Source organism: Bombina bombina, chromosome 7, assembly GCF_027579735.1.
Source record: "Bombina bombina isolate aBomBom1 chromosome 7, aBomBom1.pri, whole genome shotgun sequence".
Lineage (NCBI taxonomy): Eukaryota > Metazoa > Chordata > Amphibia > Anura > Bombinatoridae > Bombina > Bombina bombina.
In genome coordinates this window covers 429,863,982-429,882,775 of record NC_069505.1, presented here as the reverse complement: position 1 = coordinate 429,882,775, position 18,794 = coordinate 429,863,982, and the positions used below count along the sequence as shown (strand labels likewise).

At 41.1% G+C, this 18,794-nt stretch overlaps 1 protein-coding gene across 1 annotated transcript in view; it reads left to right on the top strand.

The window, feature by feature from the left end:
• The window catches only part of MEI1 (meiotic double-stranded break formation protein 1), a 1,068,659-nt gene that overhangs the window by 330,384 nt on the left and 719,481 nt on the right, over positions 1 to 18,794 (top strand). Inside the window, 1 exon segment of the mRNA XM_053689435.1 lies at positions 15,973 to 16,141. Within this exon segment, the coding sequence (XP_053545410.1) occupies positions 15,973 to 16,141 (169 nt within the window).

Genomic DNA, 18,794 nt, shown 5'->3' with positions numbered 1-18,794 from the left:
TATTTTCTTTAACTACAGTCACCACGGTATCATATGATTTCTCCTATGCAAATATTCCTCCTTTACGTCGGTCGAATGACTGGGGAAGGCGGAGCCTAGGAGGGATCATGTGACCAGCTTTGCTGGGCTCTTTGCCATTTCCTGTTGGGGAAGAGAATATCCCACAAGTAAGGATGACGCCGTGGACCGGACACACCGTTGGAGAAAGTAATTTATCAGGTAAACATAAATTCTGTTTTTCCTTATCTTATTCTTCATGTGGATAAGGCGGTTCTCTGTTCTAGATTAGGTTTTCTACATAAGGTGGTCTTGGAACGCAATATCAACCAAGAAATTGTTGTCTCTTCATTTTGTCCTAATTCTTCCTCTAAGAAGGAGCGGTTATTGCACAATATGGATGTTGTATATGCTTTTATGGTTCTGTTTACAGGCTATGAAAGGGGTGGTCAGGGGAGGGGTCAGAAGGCCACTTCTTCTACTCTCTCCTTCTGGTTGAGAAGTGTTATTCGATTGGCTTATGAGACAGCTGGACAGCAACCTCCAGAGAAAATTACGGCTCACTGCACTAGGGCTGTCGCTTCCTCTTGGGCCTTTTTTTTTTCCAACAAGCTTTATTGATCTAGAATAAAAAGACATTACAAGCATTTCAAAAGCATAAAAGTGACGGAAAAGTTGTTGAATTGACAATACTTTAAGTAGCAAATGATGCAATGTCTCTATTAACAGTTGAAAAACCCATAATGCTTGTGGGTTTTCTTTTTCCCATTTTCAAAAAACCGTAAGAACAATGATAACACAAAAACAAATAATATAACATAACTTCGGTGTCAGTCATATATACATATTATATCCAAGTTAACAATAGCTTCGGCCTAGGCTGCCAAATAGCAGCTCTTTACCATAAACTAATACATTAATACATTAGGTATGTCTATAATGGTCTTGAGGTCTAACTGTGTATAGCGTGTGGTGTGTTTGGTGTTTGTGGAGCGGTACTATTTGCTGCGAAGGTGTATGATTCCCAGAAAAGCATCATAGCGCAGTAGAAATCTAGTCTATTTGTTTTTTGATAATGATATTTCTCTAGAAACAGGAGAAAAGTGACATTTTGTCTCCAGTTCTCTACTGTAGGAATTGATTGTTGTTTCCACAATCTTAGAATTAGTTGTTTTGCGCCACTGAGCATGATATATAGGAGTGTTAATTTATACTTACATTTAATCTTAGGTGGATTATTAAACAATAGAGTTAGAGGGTTGTATGGGATGTTGTGGAAAGGACCCTTTGAATCTCTATGTGTATCTTTTGCCAAATGGGTTGTAATATGGGGCAATCCCACCAAATGTGATATAACGTGCCAGTCTGTTTGCAAGCCCTCCAGCACATTGGGTCTGTTTGTTTATAGATTTTTGCTAGTCTACTGGGGTGAAGATACCATCGTCCCAGTATTTTCATGTTTGTCTCTGTTATGCTCATTGATGAGGGTGATTTGCTCATCTGTTGGAAGATCCTATTCCAGGTCTCCTGTGCTATTTCGGATCCTAATTCTGATTCCCATACCTTGGTGTATGTTGGGAGCTCCCTAGAGTGATTATCGACTATAATTTTGTATATTGTTGAAAGTGTGCCTTTTAAAGGTTGCGTTAAAAGCTCAAACGGGTTTAGATTTCTAACTAGATGTTGTTTATCTTTTTTCTGCATTATAAAGTCAGACATTTGAAGGTAGTCAAACCATCTATGGAAGTATGGGATATGTTCATCCATCCTTGACAGGAGAGTCCCTTGATCCATCACTGAATAACATGGTAAGCCGGTAATAACACCATACTGGGTGCCATTCCAATTGTGCTGATGCGAAGGAAACTCTTTATTATGCAATAAGGGGGTGAGAGGTGAGGGAATTGTGGAGATCCCATGTAGAGCCCTCATTAGAGAGTCCCACGTTGCTAAAGTGTCTTTGATTAGGGTGGAGTTGTATAAATGAGTATCTCTATGTTGGGAGCGCGTCCAACATACGGCCCCCAAGCTTTTTGTATCAGCCAAATCATGCTCTAATTTAACCCACTCTTTGCTGTGTGCATTCCTACACCAATCCACTATTCTGATCAATTGAGCCGCCTGTTTGTAGTAGTCAAGGTTTGGGACTCCAAGCCCGCCTCTATTTCGATTCCTATACAGTGTGGTTTTAGCTATTCTGCTCCGTTTACGTGCCCAAATAAATGTATTTGCCATATTTTGCGCTGTGCATATAAAGTGTGTAGGTGTAGTGATGGGCACTGTATGGAATAAATAAAGGAAGCGTGGAATTACACTCATTTTATAAGCTTGTATTCTCCCCAACCATGAAAGATTTTTATTTTGCCAGTTATCAATATCTATCTGTATGGTGTTTAGGAGTTTTTGGTAATTCAATGTAAAAAGTGAATCCGACGATTTTGCTATTTGTATCCCCAAATATTTTAACGAGCTGTGTTGATGGGTGAACTGATGTACCTTGGTTATCTTATTGATCATGTCGGTGTCGATTGCTATACTTAGGAATTCCGATTTAGATGTGTTTATTTTAAAGTTTCCAACACACGAAAATGTCAGCACTCAGGGATAAATGCACGTCACCAACAGGACCTCTGCTCACAGGTCCAATACAATAACAAAAAACAGTCAGGAAGGTGACAGCAAAAATCTAATATTTATTAGATAAGGCAGAAAAATGGGCTACGTTTCGGGATGTTATCCCTTATTTATGCCATGCCAAACAAACAATCCTCACACCTTTATACACCTAAACACCACTAGGTGGCGATAGAGAGAATTTAACCCTATCAATACATCAAATGTAAAAAACATACATACACAGATAGAAGCAACATAACATTTCAAATAGGTAAATCTCATTTTACAAAAAATTGATATGTAGATAGAGACATTTTCAATCTACATAATTACCAAAAACATTACCCTGGAAAGCTTTGTAGGGGAATTGAATTCATCTACCAACCACATTAAATTTAAGCTCACATGGAGTGAAGAGTCTTTACATTTTTTAGATGTTAGAATTACTAAGGCTGGTAATTCTTTTATTACAGATTTATATAGAAATACAACTGATCGCAATAGCCTACTTAGGTTTGATAGTGCGCATCCACCTTCCCTTATTAAGTCTTTACCACATAGCCAAATGCTTCGTGTACGTAGAATTGTTTCCTCTGAGGATTTGGTAGACAAGAGATTGGCTGAAATGGGCCAAAGATTTAAAAGATCTATCTCAAGAGATTCTCTTTTGAAATCTAAAGTGGATAAAAAATCCCAAATCCCAAACCCCTAAAACCATTTTTGTTTCACAATATAATGCCCAAAGTCATGATATTCAGCGTATCATCAGAAAACACTGGAGTATACTTTCTAACTGCAATCCTGATATCAAAGAATTTAAAGATTATCCTATGCCAGCCTTTAAGAGAGGTAGAAATTTACAGGAGGAATTAGTTAAAGCAGATATAGGCCCCAAAAGTGTTTCTAAAACTAGATTTATTTCCTCTTGCAATAAAGGTTGTTTTCCATGTTTAGGATGCTCGTGCTGCAGTAATATGTCAAAAGGCTCTGTATTCTATAATCCCCATACGGGCAAGAAATATAGTATTAAGGGTTACTATACCTGCCTTAGTACTTTTATAATTTATATGGTTAAATGCCCTTGTGGGATGGTTTATATAGGTGAATCGACCCGTAGCGCCAGAGATCGCATAATTGAACATAAAAGTAATATACGTACTAAAAATCTAAAAGCCCCTCTTGCATATCACTTTGTGACTGCTGGCCATTCAATTAGCCAACTAAAATTTCAGATAATTGATCACATTTTGGATATACGAATTGGGGTCACTTAGTCCCAAGGGAATGAATAAGGAATGGGATCTATCTATCTTTCTATAGTTGTGTATATTAGTCAGTCATCTGCTTGTCATTTACTCTCTTTCTGGAGATAAAAATAATGTTTTTGGTAATTATGTAGATTGAAAATGTCTCTATCTACATATCAATTTTTTGTAAAATGAGATGTACCTATTTGAAATGTTATGTTGCTTCTATCTGTGTATGTATGTTTTTTACATTTGATGTATTGATAGGGTTAAATTATCTCTATCGCCACCTAGTGGTGTTTAGGTATATAAAGGTGTGAGGATTGTTTGTTTGGCATGGCATGAATAAGGGATAACATCCCGAAACGTAGCCCATTTTTCTGTCTTATCTAATAAATATTAGATGTTTGCTGTCACCTTCCTGACTGTTTTTTATTTTAAAGTTTGACATGGTCCCGTACGTGTCTATTTCTGTCATTAATGTAGGGATGGTTATTTCTGGGAGGGTAATTGTGAAAAGGACGTCGTCGGCATATAGCGATGTTTTGTATTGTGTGTCTCCTACTCGTATTCCATATATCTTGTCACTAGATCTAACTTTGGTAGCTAAGACTTCCATGGCCAATATAAACAGTAGGGGTAGGGGCGTTCCATTAAAGATGTTGAAGGAATCTGATAAGGAGTCATTTAATTTGACGCTGGCTTTCGGATTATGATATAGGGCAAAGATTTTCCCTATAAGTTGATCCCCTAAGCCAAATTGGGATAACGTAATTTTGAGAAACTGCAAATCTAGCCTATCAAAGGCTTTCTCAGCGTCAATTGCTAGGAAAATCGAGGGGATATTATTAATTTGAGAATATTCTAACAGGTTTAATACTTTAATAGTATTGTCACGTGCCTCCCTATGGGGCACAAATCCGACTTGATTTGGGTGTGTAAGTTGGGGTAGGTATTTGTTGAGCCTGATAGCTATGATTTTAGCATATAGCTTGATGTCTACTTTCAGCAAGGATATAGGGCGAAAATTAGCAGGGGAATCTGGCTGTTTTCCAGGTTTAGAGATAACTGAGATATGAGCTTCCAACATGGAAGAGGGGAAGGGGTGCTGACAGTCCGTCCTGTTAAAAAGTATGCATAAGTGTGGGAGTAAGATTGGGGCGAATTGTTTGTAGTATTGTACTGAGAATCCATCAGGACCTGGGCTCTTACCGTTGGGTAATTGCTTAAGGGCCGTAAGGATTTCCGATGTCGTGATAGGAGCTTCTAATTCCTCCGACTGCTCCGTAGTTAACTGAGGGAGTGAGGTTGTTGACAGATAATCTTTAATGTCGGCATTTAAATCTTTTGGGTGTCCATCCCTCTTTAAGTTATAGAGTTTGGAATAATACTGCAGGATCTCTGGGGTAGTATTTACTTTTTTGTTTGTGGGTGTCTTTAATTCATGCACAAAGGTTTTTAACTTTTTAAGTTTAAGGGCACGTGCTAATAGTTTCCCCGCTCTGTTACTTTCAAAATGGAATTGTTGTTTAGTTTTGAGGGCTGACGTATTTGCTTCTTTTAGTAACTGTTTTTGGACCGTTTTCCTAGCGTTTTCTAGGTCAACTAAGGTGTGTGAGTCTAATGTTTTTTTTTTGTGTGCATACTCTAATTTAGCTAGTAGGTCCGTCGCTTGTTGGTACTGTAAACGTGTTTTCTTTTTAACGTACGCCTGAATTTTAATCATTTCGCCCCTAATATAGCACTTGTGCGCCTCCCATACTACATAGGGGTCCATATCTGGAAGAGAGTTAAATTGAAAATATTCTGGGAGAAGCTTCTCTAATTTAATTTTAAATTCTGGGGCATTGAATAAATCATCGTCCAGCTTCCACTGGAATACACCCTTGGGTGCTGACGGCCACTCAAGTTGCGCCAGTACCGCTGAGTGATCAGACCAGACCGTGTGCGACAATCTGGAGGACAATACGTTGGAAAGGCCCTTTTGGTTAGTGAACAAGTAGTCGATCCTGCTATAGGAGCGATGTGGGGACGAAAAAAAAGTATAGTCCCTCTGCTTGGGGTGCTTGAATCTCCATATGTCAAACAGAGTCTGATCTCGAAATATTTTCCACAGATGTTTAGTTGTGCTTTTTGATATGGATGGATTTGGGTTTGTTGTGTCTATGTTTGGTTGAATAGGAATGTTAAAATCTCCTCCTATGTAGATTGTCCCTTTCATGTTATCTAAAATTTGGGTAAAACATTTCTTAAAAAAGGGGAGTTGCTTTGTATTTGGTGCATATAAATTGACCAATGTTACTAGAGTGCCATATAACAGGCCTAGCACACATAGAAATCTACCTTCTGTGTCTGTATATGTTTTGATATGAGTAAAAGACGTGTGTCTACTTATGAGAAGGCTGACCCCATTTCTCCTGTTAAGTGTAGTCAGTCCACGGGTCATCCATTACTTATGGGATATTAACTCCTCCCCAACAGGAAGTGCAAGAGGATCACCCAAGCAGAGCTGCTATATAGCTCCTCCCCTCTACGTCACACCCAGTCATTCTCTTGCACCCAACTAATAGATAGGAGGTGTGAGAGGACTGTGGTTATTAAACTTAGTTTTTATTACTTCAATCAAAAGTTTGTTATTTTAAACGGCACCGGAGTGTGTTGTTTTTTCTCAGGCAGCATTTGAAGAAGAATCTACCTGAGTTTTTGTGTATGATCTTAGCGGACGTAACTAAGATCCATTTGCTGTTCTCGGCCATTCTGAGGAGTGAGGTAACTTCAGAACAGGGGACAGCGGGCAGGTTCACCTGCAAAGAGGTAGGTTGCAGTATATTATTTTCTAAGGAATGGAATTGACTGAGAAAATACTGCTAATACCGATATAATGTAAGTACAGCCTTAAATGCAGTAGTAGCAACTGGTATCAGGCTGATATGTATGTATGTTTATACTTAAGTATTTCTGGGGAATGGCACTTCACTGGGTAAATACTGTATGCATATAACTTTTAGCCTAATCTGCAGGGTGAGCGACTAGCAGCAGGCTTTTAATGACATTTCATAAATTAGATTTTAAACGTTTGCTGGCATGTTAAATCGTTTAATTATCTGAGGTACTTGGTGAAAAAATGTTTTGGGCTTTATTTTCCACATGGCTGTCGTTTGTTTTTGAAGTAAAACAGTTTACTGAGCTTCCCTCACTGTTGTATTGTGAGTGGGAGGGGCCTATTTTGGCGCTTTTACTACGCATTAGAAATTCAGTCACAGTCTGCCTTCTTCTCCCTGCATGATCCAGGACGTCTCTATGAGCTCAGGAGTCTTCAAAAATAGTTTTGAGGGAGGTAATCACTCACAGCAGACCTGTGAGACTGTGCTTTGACTGTGATAAAAACGCTTATATTTTCAATTGTTATCCGTTTTTTCTGATATAAAGGGTTAATCATCCATTGCTAATGAGTGCAATCCTATGCTAACTTAATGCATTTACTGTGAAAATTTGGGTTTTATAACTAATCCGGTTCATTGTTATTCAACTGTGACAGTTTTTGTGTGCTTCTTAAAGGCACAGTAACGTTTTTTATATTGCTTGCAAATTTATTTGAAAAGTATTTTCCAAGCTTGCTAGTCTTATTGCTAGTTTGTTTTAACATGTCTGACACAGAGGAATCTCTTTGTGCAATATGTTCAAAGGCCAATGTGGAGCCCAATAGAAGTTTGTGTACTAATTGCATTGATGCTACTTTAAATAATAGTCAATCTGTACATTTTAATAGAATTTCACCAGACAACGAGGGGAAAGTTATGCCGTCTAACTCTCCTCACGTGTCAGTACCTGCATCTCCCGCTCAGGGGGTGCGTGATATTGCGACGCCAAGTACATCAGGGCGGCCATTACAAATCACTTTGCAAGACATGGCTAATGTTATGACTGAAGTTTTATCTAAATTACCAGAACTTAGGGGTAAGCGCGACCACTCTGGGGTGAGAACAGAGTGCGCTGAAAATACTAGGGCCATGTCTGATACTGCGTCAAAATTTGCAGAACATGAAGACGGAGAGCTTCATTCTGTGGGTGACGGATCTGATCCAAATAAACTGGATTCAGACATTTCAAATTTTAAATTTAAGCTTGAGAACCTCCGTGTGCTACTAGGGGAGGTATTATCGGCTCTGAATGATTGTAATACGGTTGCAATCCCAGAGAAAATATGTAGGCTGGATAAATATTTTGCGGTACCGACGTGTACTGACGTTTTTCCTATACCTAAAAGGCTTACAGAAATTGTTAACAAGGAGTGGGATAGACCCGGTGTGCCTTTCTCACCCCCTCCTATATTTAGAAAAATGTTTCCAATAGACGCCACCACACGGGACTTATGGCAGACGGTCCCTAAGGTGGAGGGAGCAGTTTCTACTTTAGCTAAGCGTACCACTATCCCGGTGGAGGATAGCTGTGCTTTTTCAGATACAATGGATAAAAAGTTAGAGGGTTACCTTAAGAAAATGTTTGTTCAACAAGGTTTTATATTGCAACCCCTTGCATGCATTGCGCCTGTCACGGCTGCAGCGGCATTCTGGTTTGAGTCTCTGGAAGAGACCATTAGCTCAGCTACGTTGGATGAGATTACAGACAAGCTTAGAGTCCTAAAGCTAGCTAATTCATTTATTTCTGATGCCGTAGTACATCTAACTAAGCTTACGGCTAAGAACTCCGGATTCGCCATTCAGGCGCGCAGAGCGCTGTGGCTTAAATCATGGTCAGCTGATGTGACTTCTAAATCAAAATTGCTTAACATACCTTTCAAGGGGCAGACATTATTCGGGCCCGGTTTGAAAGAAATTATCGCTGACATTACTGGAGGTAAGGGCCATGCCCTACCTCAGGACAGAGCCAAACCAAGGGCTAGACAGTCTAATTTTCGTGCCTTTCGGAACTTCAAGGCAGGAGCAGCATCAACTTCCTCCGCTCCAAAACAGGAAGGAACTGTTGCTCGTTTCAGACAGGGCTGGAAACCTAACCAGACCTGGAACAAGGGCAAGCAGGCCAGAAAACCTGCTGCCGCCCCTAAGACAGCATGAAGGGAGGTCCCCCGATCCGGCAACGGATCTAGTAGGGGGCAGACTTTCTCTCTTCGCCCAGGCTTGGGCAAGAGATGTCCAGGATCCCTGGGCGTTAGAGATCATATCCCAGGGATATCTTCTGGACTTCAAAGCTTCTCCTCCCAAAAGGAGATTTCATCTTTCAAGGTTGTCAACAAACCAGGCAAAGAAAGAGGCGTTTCTACGCTGTGTTCAAGATCTTTTGTTAATGGGAGTGATCCACCCGGTTCCGCGGTCGGAACACGGACAAGGGTTTTACTCAAATCTGTTTGTGGTTCCCAAGAAAGAGGGAACCTTCAGACCAATCTTGGATTTAAAGATCCTTAACAAATGCCTAAGAGTTCCATCGTTCAAAATGGAAACTATTCGGACAATCTTACCCATGATCCAAAAGGGTCAGTACATGACCACGGTGGATCTAAAGGATGCGTACCTTCACATACCGATTCACAAGGATCATTACCGGTACCTAATGTTTGCCTTCCTAGACAGGCATTATCAGTTTGTAGCTCTTCCCTTCGGGTTAGCTACGGCTCCAAGAATCTTTACAAAGGTTCTGGGCTCTCTTCTGGCGGTACTAAGACCGCGAGGAATAGCGGTAGCTCCGTACCTAGACGACATTCTGATACAAGCGTCAAATTTCCAAACTGCCAAGTCTCATACAGAGTTAGTTCTGGCATTTCTAAGGTCGCATGGGTGGAAGGTGAACGTAGAAAAGAGTTCTCTATTGCCACTCTCAAGAGTTCCCTTCTTGGGGACTCTTATAGATTCTGTAGAAATGAAAATTTACCTGACAGATCTGGATCAAGAGACCAGAGATTCTCTTCTATGGTGGCTTTCTCGGCCACATCTGTCCAGGGGGATGCCCTTCAGCAGGCCAGACTGGACAATTGTAACAACAGACGCCAGCCTACTAGGTTGGGGCGCTGTCTGGAATTCCCTGAAGGCTCAGGGATCATGGACTCAGGAGGAGAGTCTCCTTCCAATAAACATCCTGGAATTGAGAGCAGTTCTCAATGCCCTTCTGACTTGGCCTCAGTTAGCAACCATGAGGTTCATCAGGTTTCAGTCGGACAATATCACGACTGTGGCTTACATCAACCATCAGGGAGGGACAAGGAGTTCCCTAGCGATGATGGAAGTTTCGAAGATAATTCGCTGGGCAGAGTCTCACTCTTGCCACCTGTCAGCGATCCACATCCCAGGCGTGGAGAACTGGGAGGTGGATTTCCTAAGTCGCCAGACTTTTCACCCGGGGGAGTGGGAACTTCATCCGGAGGTCTTTGCCCAAATACTTCGACGTTGGGGCAAACCAGATATGGATCTCATGGCGTCTCGCCAGAACGCCAAGCTTCCTTGTTACGGGTCCAGATCCAGGGACCCGGGAGTGGTCCTGATAGATGCTCTGACAGCACCCTGGACCTTCAAGATGGCTTATGTGTTTCCACCATTCCCGATACTTCCTCGATTGATTGCCAGGATCAAACAGGAGACAGCATCGGTGATTCTAATAGCACCTGCGTGGCCACGCAGGACCTGGTATGCAGATCTAGTGGACATGTCATCCTGTCCACCTTGGTCACTGCCTCCGAGACAGGATCTTCTAATTCAGGGTCCTTTCAAACATCAAAATCTAATTTCTCTGAAGCTGACTGCAAGGAGATTGAACGCTTGATTTTATCAAAGCGTGGATTTTCGGAGTCAGTAATTGATACCTTAATACAGGCTAGGAAACCTGTTACCAGGAAAATTTACCATAAGATATGGCGTAAATATTTACACTGGTGCGAATCCAAGAGTTACTCATGGAGTAAGGTTAGGATTCCTAGGATATTGGCTTTTCTACAAGAAGGTTTAGAAAAGGGTTTATCTGCAAGTTCTTTAAAGGGACAGATCTCAGCTCTGTCCATCCTTTTACACAAACGTCTGTCAGAGGTTCCAGACGTTCAGGCTTTTTGTCAGGCTTTGGCCAGAATTAAGCCTGTGTTTAAGACTGTTACTCCACCATGGAGCTTAAACTTAGTTCTTAACGTTTTACAGGGTGTTCCGTTTGAACCCCTTCATTCCATCGATATCAAGCTGTTATCTTGGAAAGTTCTGTTTTTAATGGCTATTTCCTCGGCTCGTAGAGTCTCTGAGTTATCGGCCTTACATTGTGATTCTCCTTATCTGATTTTTCATTCAGACAAGGTAGTTCTGCGTACTAAACCTGGGTTCTTACCTAAGGTAGTCACTAACAAGAATATCAATCAAGAGATTGTTGTTCCATCATTGTGCCCTAACCCTTCTTCAAAGAAGGAAAGACTTCTGCACAATCTAGACGTAGTCCGTGCCTTGAAATTTTATTTACAGGCAACTAAAGATTTTCGCCAAACATCTTCCCTGTTTGTAGTTTATTCTGGACAGAGGAGAGGTCAAAAAGCATCCACTACCTCTCTCTCCTTTTGGCTTCGTAGCATAATACGTTTAGCCTATGAGACTGCTGGACAGCAGCCTCCTGAAAGAATTACAGCTCATTCTACGAGAGCTGTGGCTTCCACGTGGGCCTTTAAGAATGAGGCCTCTGTTGAACAGATTTGCAAGGCTGCAACTTGGTCTTCTCTTCATACTTTTTCCAAATTTTACAAATTTGACACTTTTGCTTCTTCTGAGGCTGTTTTTGGGAGAAAGGTTCTTCAGGCAGTGGTTCCGTCCGTGTAAAGATCCTGCCTGTCCCTCCCGTCATCCGTGTACTTCTAGCTTTGGTATTGGTATCCCATAAGTAATGGATGACCCGTGGACTGACTACACTTAACAGGAGAAAACATAATTTATGCTTACCTGATAAATTCCTTTCTCCTGTAGTGTAGTCAGTCCACGGCCCGCCCTGTTTTTTTATGGCAGGTCTAAAATTAAATTAAACTCCAGTCACCACTGCACCCTATAGTTTCTCCTTTCTCGTTTGATTTCGGTCGAATGACTGGGTGTGACGTAGAGGGGAGGAGCTATATAGCAGCTCTGCTTGGGTGATCCTCTTGCACTTCCTGTTGGGGAGGAGTTAATATCCCATAAGTAATGGATGACCCGTGGACTGACTACACTACAGGAGAAAGGAATTTATCAGGTAAGCATAAATTATGTTTTCTTTTGTGATCATAAGAGCTATGGAAGTGTTGTATATAGTGATTCCCCAAATATTTCGGCTCTCTAGATTTTAAAAAATGGGTCTCCTGTAGAAAGAGAATGTCCCCCCCCTTCCTGCAAAGATCCCTAAGTGCCATAGATCGCTTCTGCGGCGAATTTAGCCACTTGGTGTTCTGACTTATCAATGTGATAGTTTTAGTATTAACAGCCATGTTTTATTTTATAATTTGCGTTTTGACAGCAAACACTATAATGGGGCCGGGTCAGATCGGACCACCTAGTCACCTGAGCTGTATTATAATTTAAGATGTGCTCCTCAAGACCGACATACCATGTATTTAATGATGACCGATTAAACATTAAATAACAAACATATAACTTTCTCCCAAAGGGGGAGCCTAAGATATTGATTTTAGACATTCACTTATATTTTGAAGATGGTAACCAGCTCTATGTTTGAGCTTACTTTGTTCACTATTAATAAACCACTATAACATATAACATAGCGTATAATATAATTCAACTTTAGCATCAAACCATAACCTGTACCATTGGGTAGGAAGGGAAGGGGTTAGGGAAAAGATGGTGAAAGGAGAAGAACATATTGGGGAATGGAAGAAGGGCCAGGGTGTCCATAAAATTTACCATGATCAAGCAACTAGTGTAAACCTCTGTAGCATATAACATAGTGTGAAATACTATAATTCAACTTTAACATTAAAACATTACTGATATAATTGGGTGAGTAAAGAAGGGAAAGGGAAGGAGGAAGAGGTTAGGGAAAAGATGGGGAAAGGAGAAGATCAAATAGGGAAATGGAGAAAGGATTAGAGTGTCTATAAAATTTTCGTGACCAGGTCACAAGTACTATTATCTCACCTCTCTTCTCGCCCTGGTATTCCTAGAGAGGTTCATTCTCTTGTAGAAGCCAATAATCACGTATGAAAAAAGAGAAAAATTGGCTATTAGTGGAGTTGGTAAAAACCTTCTCAAAAGTTCTTCAAGTTTTCTCGGGCGTATGCTGTCGTTTATGTGGTTCTGCTGCAGTTATTGGCTTCGGGATTTGTTCTTGTGAGATGCAGGCACGTGTTGCCATTCTTCTCTGTGTTGTTTTGCTCTTTTGTGGACCGGTTGTTCCGCTGCAAGCTCTCTATCGCTGTTCTCTAGGGGCTCTAGATCCAGGGCTCTGCAGAAATTCGGGATATCATCTGTGGTTTTACAGATTCATTTCTGGTTCCCGTGCAAGACATATAGGTGGAAGGGGAATCCCCATCTGTAAAGTATTCTTTTTTGTCTTAGCAGAGTTGTTAGGGAATTTAATTCTCTCCTTCTCTGGAGCGTTCGTGGTGAGAGGTCTGCATAAAACTGTAAGACCATACCTCTAAAGCGCACTGGTTGGTTTTTCCTGGAGGCATTTAAAAGTTCTTCTTTTTCCCTAAACTACTTAAACTTGATGATGACAATGTCCCTAGGTGGGCCCGTGTCTGGCGGCTAGGTGGGCTCTATCCCACTGAATACTGTCCGCTGCTTGAGACCCGGTTAGGTGTTGAAATAAAGCTGGGAGGTAGGTCATTAAGTCTTTAGGTAGAACAGACTCTGGTATCCCCCTAATTCTTAGATTTTTCCTCTGGCCCCGATTCTCTAAATCCTCTATTTTATCATGCAGGGCATCCAAAAGAGAGGATTGTTGCTCTGCTTGCTCTTGCAGAGATGTGATGGTTTTGTTGGTTTGACCTGAGGTGTCCTCTAGTGCCTCAACTCGAAACCCCAAGGAATGTATGTCTTGTTTAAAGGGATATTAAACCCAAATTTTTTCTTTCATTATTTAGAAAGAGAATGCCATTTTAAACATCTTTCTAATTTACTTCTATTATCTAATTTGTTTTATTCTCTTGATATTCTTTGCTGAAAAGCATATCTAGATATGCTCAGTAGCTGCTGATTGGTTGCTGCACATAGAAGCCTCGTGTGATTGGCTCACCCATGTGCATTGCTTTTTCTTCAACTAAGGATATCTAAAAAATGAAGCAAAATAAATAATAGAAGTAAATTGTAATGTTGTTTACATTTGTATTCTCTATCTGAATCATGAAAGAAAGATTTTGGGTTTAGTGGCCCTTTAAGTTCCACCATCTCCTCTTTTATACAGGATCTAATAATTTCAGCTATATCCTGTTTAGAAGCCAGAGAGGAAAGTATAGATGTTGGGACTTGTGTCATGGAGTCCTGTGTGGGTGAGATTGGGCTGGAATTACTAAAATCCCTGTCAGGTGATGAAGGTATCTCAGGGTCAGATATCGCTGAGAGTCTCAAGTTGCCAGTAAAAAAGTTTTTAGCTAGGTGTTCTTTTGCTGCAAGTGGTTTAGTGAGTTTTACTGGCTTTATTTGTTTCCTAGCCGCCATCTCTGTACTGAGATAACACCTTGTGGTTATACTATTGTGTTGCTGGGTACTTTTATCTGTGTGCAGATTATTGGTATCTATTGTGCAGCGGTTTGAGCACTATCTTCTTGTCTTTTAACTCTGAGATCTATGTGTGCTCAGGGAGGTCTCAATATGCCAGCAGTCTCTGCAGAATTATATGGACCTGTGTGGAACGGATAGTGGCTGTGCGGTGAGCCGTTTCAAATGCAGGCTATTTTACAGCCCTAATAATGTGACAGCACCTATGCGTGAACGGACTGCACCACGTGGGAGCTGCTTCAGTCTAAAAAATGCAGTCAGCTTTTTAACAAGGGGTTTACAGTACCTGGTGTGGCGCATTTGTTGTTTTGATAGCTGCTTGCTCCGCTCACTGTGTGTCTTCCAACCGGAGCTTAAGTATTGCAGGCTGGCCCTCTGTATGCCAAAGAGTTTTGGGGCAAGATGGCGGCTCCCGGTTCATAAATGTGCTCCGAAAAACACAAGTGAGAGGCAGTTAGGTGATTAATCCAGTGTCTAGCCTGTTAGACCGGTGTTCCGTTAGCTCCTAGACGTTCGTTGTAAAGGTCTTGCTTTGATGCATTATGCCATTAGTGGTTGTTCTATTGAGCTGGTGTTACGGAGCTCTGGATTTATGCGGCCATTTCCACTGCCCCCGGCTCCGCCCCCCCCTCTTGGGCCTTTTAAAAATTATGCTTCTATGGAACAGATTTGCAAGGTGGCCACTTGGTCATCATTGCATACTTTTTCCAAATTTTCCAAATTTGATGTTTTTGCCTCTGCTGGGGCTTCTTTTGTGAGGAAACTTCTTCAAAAGGTGGTGCCTTCTGTTTGTTTAGGTTCGCCTGTCTTGTGTATCCCTCCCTTCCATTCTGTGGACTCTAGCTTTGGTATTGGTTCCCACTAGTAATTGAATGGATTTGTGGACTCTCCATGCCATTGGAAAGAAAACATAATTTATACTTATCTGATAAATACTTTTTTTTCCTGGTATGGAGAGTCCACAACCCACCCTTATTTTTAAGACGGCTTTCTGTAATTTTTGTAAACTGCAGGCACCTCTATACCCTTTGAGTCTCCTTCTCTTTCCATAATTCCTCGGCTGAATGACTGGGGATTGTGGGTAATGGGAGGATACTTAAAGCTTTGTTGAGGTGTTCTTTGCCTCCACCTGGTGGCCAGGAGTTAATTCCCCACTAGTAATTGAATGGATTCGTGGACTCTCTATGCCATTGGAAAGAAAAATCAATTAGTACAGCATATGAATATAAAAGGAACTATATAGGTTTCAGAGCCTATTAAAACAATAATTTTTCCTATTTACATTACAAACTTTGTGGACTGCAGAAGTATACACAAAAATTCTTGAATTCCCTCTAGTAATTGAATGGATTTGTGGACTCTCCATGCCAGGAAAGAAAAGAATTTATCAGGTAAGTATAAACTATGTTATTATTTTTCACCTTTGACAGAGGTGACTGACCTTCTTCAGAGAAGCCTGATCCACCTGAGCGGAAGTATTTCTGAAAGTCTTTCGCTTTTACTGGAGTCTCCAGATACCCACAGTACAGACGAGGCTCTGAGATGTCGCCAGCATGCGCTCCTTATTATTTTCTCTGTTGCTTATGATATGGAAGACAAGTAAGTCAGTAATTAATTATAGAAACTAGGCGTGCACTCATCTGAACATTTAAAACTTCTGTTTCATTTTATTAATTTGCATTTTTAATTTTTTGTCATCCATATTATATATTACAAGCCCCCCTCCCACACACCTGTAGATTGGACCATCCATCTTTGTGTTCACCACAGCTCTTAGAGCTTATCGTATTTTCTTTCTAATGACACAGTGAGTCCACGGATCATCATCAATTACTGTTGGGAATATCATTCCTGGCCAGCAGGAGGAGGCAAAGAGCACCACAGCAAAGCTGTTAAGTATCACTTCCCTTCCCACAACCCCCAGTCATTCTCTTTGCCTCTAGTGCAAGGAAGAGGTGAAGTAATTAGTGTGACGGATACCCTGGCTACCCCGATTGGGTATCTCCGCCAAACGGGTCCTGCTTCCTCCCTGCTGACTGCAGCTATGTAGCTGGCAAGTGGCCACAGCCTGTAGCCACCCCTGATGCCCGACAGCACCAGTACTCAGGGACCCACCCTGTGGCAGACTCCAGCTACCAAACTAGGTAGCTCTGTCAGAGTGTCCTTCCTCTGCCTGGAACAGGCTGCTATGTAGCCCAGGAAAAGTGATTTTAGCTGGAGCAAACCCAAATAACTAGACAGCCTAGCATTCAGGTTTAACAGGAACTGATTTATTGCACAGAAAACACAGCTTTTATACATTTCCAACACATGGGGATTTAGTGACTACACAAATAGAAACAAAATATGATACAATGAGACAAACATCAGACAACGTTTAGTTAAACAGATTCTAATCACATCCTGACTTACAAAAGGAAAAATGAATGACTCATACAATTAACAGAAAGACATTTTACACATAGACTAGATAACAACAGGGGAAGGTTATAGGGGGTAGGGGTTTATTGCACAGAAAACACAGCTTTTAGACATTTACAACACATGTGGTAGTTACTATACAAATAGAAACAAAATATTATACAATGAGACAAACATCAGACAATGGTTAGTTAAACAGATTCTAATCACATCCTGACTTACAAAAGGACAAATGGATGACTCATACAATTAACAGAAAGACACTTTACACATAGACTAGATAACAACAGGGGGAAGGTTATAGGGGGTAGGGGTTTATTGCACAGAAAACACAGCTTTTAGACATGTCCAACACATGTGGTAGTTACTACACAAATAGAAACAAAATATTATACAATGAGACAAACATCAGACAATGGTTAGTTAAACAGATTCTAATCACATCCTGACATACAAAAGGACAAATGGATGACTCATACAATTAACAGAAAAACACTTCACATCTAGACTAGATAACAACAGGGGGAATGTTATAGGGGGTAGGGGTTTAACCCTTGCAGCCTGGTATCCGTGACAATTAGGTGTCCTGATTAAGATTCTTATATCAAGATTTTTTTTTATTTTGAAGTCTGGGCAAGATTGCTTTGGCCTTCCATCACAATTTGGGCCTAGCTGTACTCCACGTTAGTCTCTTCAGCAAGGCTGTGGCGACTTTAAAGCAGTTAAGAATTTGTAAAGTGAGCTTTGCTGCTTTTCCTAACATGTTGCGGCCCTGGTATAGAAAACCTGAGTAAGCTTACTCTGTCTTTCTTTTTACACAGGTCTCTGTGAGGAGCGGCATCCTCTCAAACTTTGTGAGTCGTCTGACTGCCGGACGGCTAGAATGCAGGTAAGTACCTTTTGTTCTTCTGGGGCTAGAAGGCTGGCACTAAAGAGGTTGAGGACCCTCTACTATTAGTGGGACAAATCCTGAGGGATACTCAGGCAGTTTGCAGTCATGTTAGTCATGAGACTTATGGAGACTAGGGGTTCATCTCCTTTATAGTATGGAAGGGGTTAACCACTTTGGGGCTTAGATTTATTGAGCACTTTTACCTGTACTTGGGCAGCTTCCTCTGGTTGGATTAACTGACCCTCCTAGCTTGCTAGTTTGAAATATCTGAGTAGAGAGTGCGTGGGACGCCATTTCTATAGGAACTGGATAGCTCATATTGCCTTATGAGAAGCAATATCTCTGATGTGACTTATTTTTATGCCTTTTTAGAAAGCGGGGCGCTGTTTTTTTTAAATACTTTATACTTGTGTCTGTACCCTGCATAGATTTGTTTGTTGTGGTGCGGCAGGGTGAAGCGTGATGTTTGTGCGCTTCTTCCCGTGACGTTTTTTTTGTGGTCCCGCCTCCTTCTACCTGCAGGTAGGAGAAGCGCAATTTTGGATCAAAGTTTTGATGACTCCGCCTCGTTTTCACAACCGAGAGCGGAGCTGTGCTTCTAGGATGATCGGTTCTGACATAGGCTGTGAGGCAGAGTGAAGCGCCTTTCATAGTTCCCCTAATCAGGCTCTCGTGTGTTACTTTTAAAAAAACGGAAGTCATATAGAGTTTGTTTTTGCAGGAATACTTGAGTGTGTAATTTTATTATGTTTTTTATTACAAAATAAACGATGGAACAATAAAACTCAGGGGAAAGGAATTTGTCTTGAACAAAGGGAGTTTTTTCTTTGGGGGGGGGGGGGGAATGTTTTCTCCCGGTACAGTAAACAATTGTGATTTATGCTTTTTACATAAGCTCCATATACTGTACTCTTGTTTTTATTATATTTCTAATAAAAT